The 5,000-nt window shown below is 46.8% G+C and overlaps 1 protein-coding gene across 3 annotated transcripts in view; it reads left to right on the top strand.

The window, feature by feature from the left end:
- apbb3 (amyloid beta (A4) precursor protein-binding, family B, member 3) overlaps positions 1–5,000 on the top strand; it is a 20,019-nt gene that overhangs the window by 12,181 nt on the left and 2,838 nt on the right. For 2 of the 3 annotated variants that reach the window (XM_039777733.1, XM_039777732.1), the window contains exons 8-10: positions 1,094–1,208; positions 3,468–3,552; positions 3,627–3,749. In XM_039777733.1, coding sequence (XP_039633667.1) covers positions 1,094–1,208; positions 3,468–3,552; positions 3,627–3,749 — 323 coding nt within the window. The remainder of the gene's footprint in view (positions 1–1,093; positions 1,209–3,467; positions 3,553–3,626; positions 3,750–5,000) is intronic. The other variant, XM_039777734.1, reaches the window with a different exon arrangement.

The following is a 5,000-nucleotide window of genomic DNA, read 5'->3' as shown; positions in this document are numbered from 1 at the left end:
TATTGATGTTGTTGTGATGTGTCTGTTATCTGTCTATCTGTCTGATGATGATGATGATGTTTGTCTGTCTATGATGATGATGATGTATGTGTCTGTCTGTCTCTGTCTGTCTATGTTTGTGATGATGTTGATGATGATGTGTGATGATGTGTGATGATGATGATGATTTTGTCTGTCTTGTTGCTGATGATGTGATGATGATATGATGATGTGATTTGTCTGTCTCTCTGTCTGTCTGTGATGTGTGTTGTGATGATGATGATGTGTTCTGTATGTGATGTGTTTTTGTGTCTGTCTGTCTGTGATGATGATTTGATGATGATTTGTGTGTGTCTTCTTTGTTGTTGATATTGTTGTTTCTGTCTGTCTCTATCTATGTGTGTGTTGTGTCTGTCTGTATGATGATGATGATGATGATGATGATGATGTGTCTGTCTGTGTCTGTCTGTGTGATGATGTTAATCTGTCTGTCTCTGTCTGTCTGTGATGATGATGATGATGTGTCTGTCGTGTCTGTCTGTCTGTGTGTGATGATGATCTGTGTGTGATATTATTGTGTCTGTCTGTGTGTGATGTGTGATTGTGTTGATGATGTCTCTGTCTGTCTTGTTGATGATGATGTGATATGATGTATGTGTGTCTGTCTGTCTGTCTGTGATGTGATTGTTGTGTGTGTGTGTGTGTCTGTCTGTGTGTGTGTGTGTGATGTTGATGATGTGTGTGTGTCTGTCTGTGTGTGTGTTATGATGATGTTTTTATCTATCTGTCTCTGTCTGTTGTATTGTGTGATATGTATTAGTGTATTGTGTGTGTCTGTCTGTCTCTCTGTCTGTCTGTGTGTGTGTGTGTGTGTCTGTCTGTCTCTGTCTGTCTGTGTGTGTGTGTGTGTGTGTGTGTGTGTGTGTGTGTGTGTGTGTCTGTGTCTGTCTGTGTGTGTGTGTGTGTGTGTCTGTGTGTGTGTCTGTGTGTGTGTGTGTGTGTGTGTGTGTGTCTGTCTGTCTCTGTCTGTCTGTGTGTGTGTGTGTGTCTGTCTGTCTCTCTGTCTGTCTGTGTGTGTGTGTGTGTGTATGTGTGTATGTGTGTCTGTCTTCAGGGACTTTGCCTTCGTGGCCGGTGATAAGGACAGCTGTGTGCTGAAGTGTCACGTGTTTCGCTGCAACGCTCCGGCCAAAGCCATCGCCACGGCGCTGCACGAGATGTGCTCCAAGGTCAGTCGCTACGTTGTTAACATCCCATGGTTCCCGTTCACGGTCTATCAGTAATACGTAGACAGTCTCAGGTTGGATGGAGCCAGCACTTCCTCAAAGGACAACAAAATCATCTAGGCTGCGTCTCAAACTGCCTACCTCCATCCGTCCATTGCTAACGGTCCCTGATTACTGCTAATGGTCCCTGACCACAGTTAATGGTCCCTGACCACAGCTAATGGTCCCTGACCACAGCTAATGGTCCCTGATTACTGCTAACGGTCCCTGATTACTGCTAATGGTCCCTGACCACAGTTAATGGTCCCTGATTACAGCTAACGGTCCCTGACCACAGCTAATGGTCCCTGATTACAGCTAACGGTCCCTGACCACAGTTAATGGTCCCTGACCACAGCTAATGGTCCCTGACCACAGCTAATGGTCCCTGATTACTGCTAACGGTCCCTGATTACTGCTAATGGTCCCTGACCACAGTTAATGGTCCCTGATTACAGCTAACGGTCCCTGACCACAGCTAATGGTCCCTGATTACAGCTAACGGTCCCTGACCACAGCTAATGGTCCCTGACCACAGCTAATGGTCCCTGATTACTGCTAACGGTCCCTGACCACAGCTAATGGTCCCTGATTACTGCTAATGGTCCCTGACCACAGCTAATGGTCCCTGACCACAGCTAATGGTCCCTGACCACAGCTAATGGTCCCTGATTACTGCTAACGGTCCCTGACCACAGCTAATGGTCCCTGATTACTGCTAACGGTCCCTGACCACTGCTAATGGTCCCTGATTACAGCTAATGGTCCCTGACCACTGCTAATGGTCCCTGATTACAGCTAACAGTCCCTGACCACAGATAATGGTCCCTGATTACAGCTAATGGTCCCTGACCACAGCTGATGGTCTCTGATTACTGCTAATGGTCCCTGATTACTGCTAACGGTCCCTGACCACTGCTAATGACCACTGCTAATGGTCCCTGACCACAGATAATGGTTCCTGACCACTGCTAATGGACCCTGACCACAGCTAATGGTCACTGACCACTGCTAATGACCACTGCTAATGGTCCCTGACCACTGCTAATGGTCTCTGACAACAGCTATTGGTCGCTGACCACTGCTAATGGTCCATGACCACTGCTAATGGTCACTGATCACTGCTAATGACCACTGCTAATGGACCCTGACCACAGCTAATGGTCACTGACCACAGCTAATGGTCGCTGACCACTGCTAATGGTCCCTGATTACAGCTAATGGTCCCTGACCACTGCTAGTGGTTCCTGACCACAGCTAATGGTCCCTGACCACTGCTAATGGTTCCTGACCACAGCTAATGGTCACTGACCACAGCTAATGGTCTCTGACCACTGCTAATGGTCCCTGATTACAGCTAATGGTCCCTGACAACTGCTAGTGGTTCCTGACCACAGCTAATGGTCCCTGACCACTGCTAATGGTTCCTGACCACAGCTAATGGTCACTGACCACTGCAAATGGTCCGTGACCACTGCTAATGGTCACTGACATCTGCGAATGGTCCATGACCACTTCCTGCTGCAGGCTTTCTATATCACGCTAGAATGGCTTGAAACAAGGTAACCAAGTTACAGAGTCCAGGGTAGAACTTCAGACATTACCACAAAGTCATGAAGTACGTGTGGCAGAAGAAATGTTGGGTCTGGGAACTCACCATTGGTCAGGGCCCAATCCGAGGGGCGGGACAAACGGTTGTCTTTCTAATTCCCTCTGCACCAATAGGATAGCTCTCCAACCAACCAGAGCAACGCTAGCTGGTAGATTAAACTTTAAACTCTGAACACATCTCCCTTTTTAAGAAGGACTTCAGTGCCGTTCTTTGTTCTTTTCTCAAAGAAAAGCTGAACTCCAAGTCTTCCAGAGACCGCTGTTCACCAGCAGCAGCCATAAGCCCCACCCACCGGCTCTATAAACGATGTGATTGGCCTGACTAGAGTTTGGTTTTTCCAGCTTGCAAGCCAACCAAGAGTTGCTAGACGACCCTGGCTGCAAATTATATTTGCTACCGATAGGGTGGTCTAGATTTCTAGGCTAGTGTGGCAGGGCATCTTTAACAGATTCATTAAATGCATCGGACTGCTGCATGAGATGCTGTTAGCTCTCTTAACTTAGCATGTTAGTATGCTAACATTAGCTCCCTGGCTGCATGGTTAGCTCTCTTAACTTAGCATGCTAATGTTAGCTCTGCAGGTGAACAGGATGATTTTGGTTCCTCTGCAGATGATGATGTCAGAGAAGACGCTGATGCGGCCGTCTCGTTCCCTGACGATGGACAGCATCTCACCTGAAGACCTGCCCAGACAAGGTGAGCTGTCACTCTGACATCACCTGCAGCTGCTGCTCTCCGATTGGCTCACTGTGTTGCTGTTGTTGTTTCAGTGGAGTTTCTGGAGGCCGTGCGGCAGCAGGTGCAGAAGTTTGAGGTCCAGTACATCGGGAACCTGCCGGTATCCAGAGCCATGGGTAGGACAGAATCACACCGACATTCAGCATCCCTACAGAGTAAGTTCTTTTAGTTTAACTTGAAACAGCACCGAAATTCACCAAACTCCACCACACTCCATGTAAATAATCAGGACTTTTATCATCGTAAAACACACTTCATTCAAGGTGGACAGAAACTAAATAAAACTATCAAAAGCCTTCTTGGTTCATCTTTCCACCGTTCCAACAATCACCACTCTGGTTTGGTTGAAATAAACCCTTAATTCACCCATTTACATGTGGAGATATACTGGCTCTATACACGCTAAAAGTCCTGATTATTTACATGGAGTCTGGTGGAGTTTGGTGATGGTGATTTCGGGGCTGTTTCATGTTAAACTAAAAGGATCTTACTCTTTAACTAAAAGGTCTATCTCTGTAGGGATCCATCCCATAATGTTGTCAGACACTTAGAATAATAATCTGAGTCTGTCAGCAGCAACAACAGAACTTTTAGTGACTCTAACTGCTGCTGAACATTAGTCCTGTAGGGTTACAGTACAGCTTGGTTCTGGTTTAATACTGGACCAGTTTCACAGATGTCTCTGTGTCTCTGTGTCCTGTGTAACTGTGTCTCTGTGTCTCTGTGTCTCTGTGTCCTGTGTAACTGTGTCTCTGTGTCTCTGTGTCTCTGTGTAACTGTGTCTCTGTGTCTCTGTGTAACTGTGTCTCTGTGTCTCTGTATAACTGTGTCTCTGTGTAACTGTGTCTCTGTGTCCTGTGTCTCTGTGTCTCTGTGTCTCTGTGTAACTGTGTCTCTGTGTAACTGTGTCTCTGTGTCTCTGTGTAACTGTGTCTCTGTGTCTCTGTGTCCTGTGTCTCTGTGTCTCTGTGTCCTGTGTCTCTGTGTCTCTGTATAACTGTGTCTCTGTGTCCTGTGTCTCTGTGTCTCTGTATAACTGTGTCTCTGTGTAACTGTGTCTCTGTGTCTCTGTGTAACTGTGTCTCTGTGTCTCTGTGTCCTGTGTCTCTGTGTCTCTGTGTCCTGTGTCCTGTGTCCTGTGTCTCTGTGTCTCTGTGTCTCTGTGTAACTGTGTCTCTGTGTCTCTGTGTAACTGTGTAACTGTGTCTCTGTGTCTCTGTGTCCTGTGTAACTGTGTCTCTGTGTCCTGTGTAACTGTGTCTCTGTGTCTCTGTGTCCTGTGTCCTGTGTAACTGTGTCTCTGTGTCTCTGTGTCCTGTGTAACTGTGTAACTGTGTCTCTGTGTCTCTGTGTCTCAGCTAGATTTACTAACACTAGCGCAGTTTGCGCTGCGTCTGTTTATGCGA

This window comes from Perca fluviatilis, chromosome 16 (genome assembly GCF_010015445.1).
Source record: "Perca fluviatilis chromosome 16, GENO_Pfluv_1.0, whole genome shotgun sequence".
Lineage (NCBI taxonomy): Eukaryota > Metazoa > Chordata > Actinopteri > Perciformes > Percidae > Perca > Perca fluviatilis.
The sequence above is the reverse complement of the archived record's forward strand: the minus strand, read 5'-3'. Positions and strand labels throughout refer to the sequence as shown.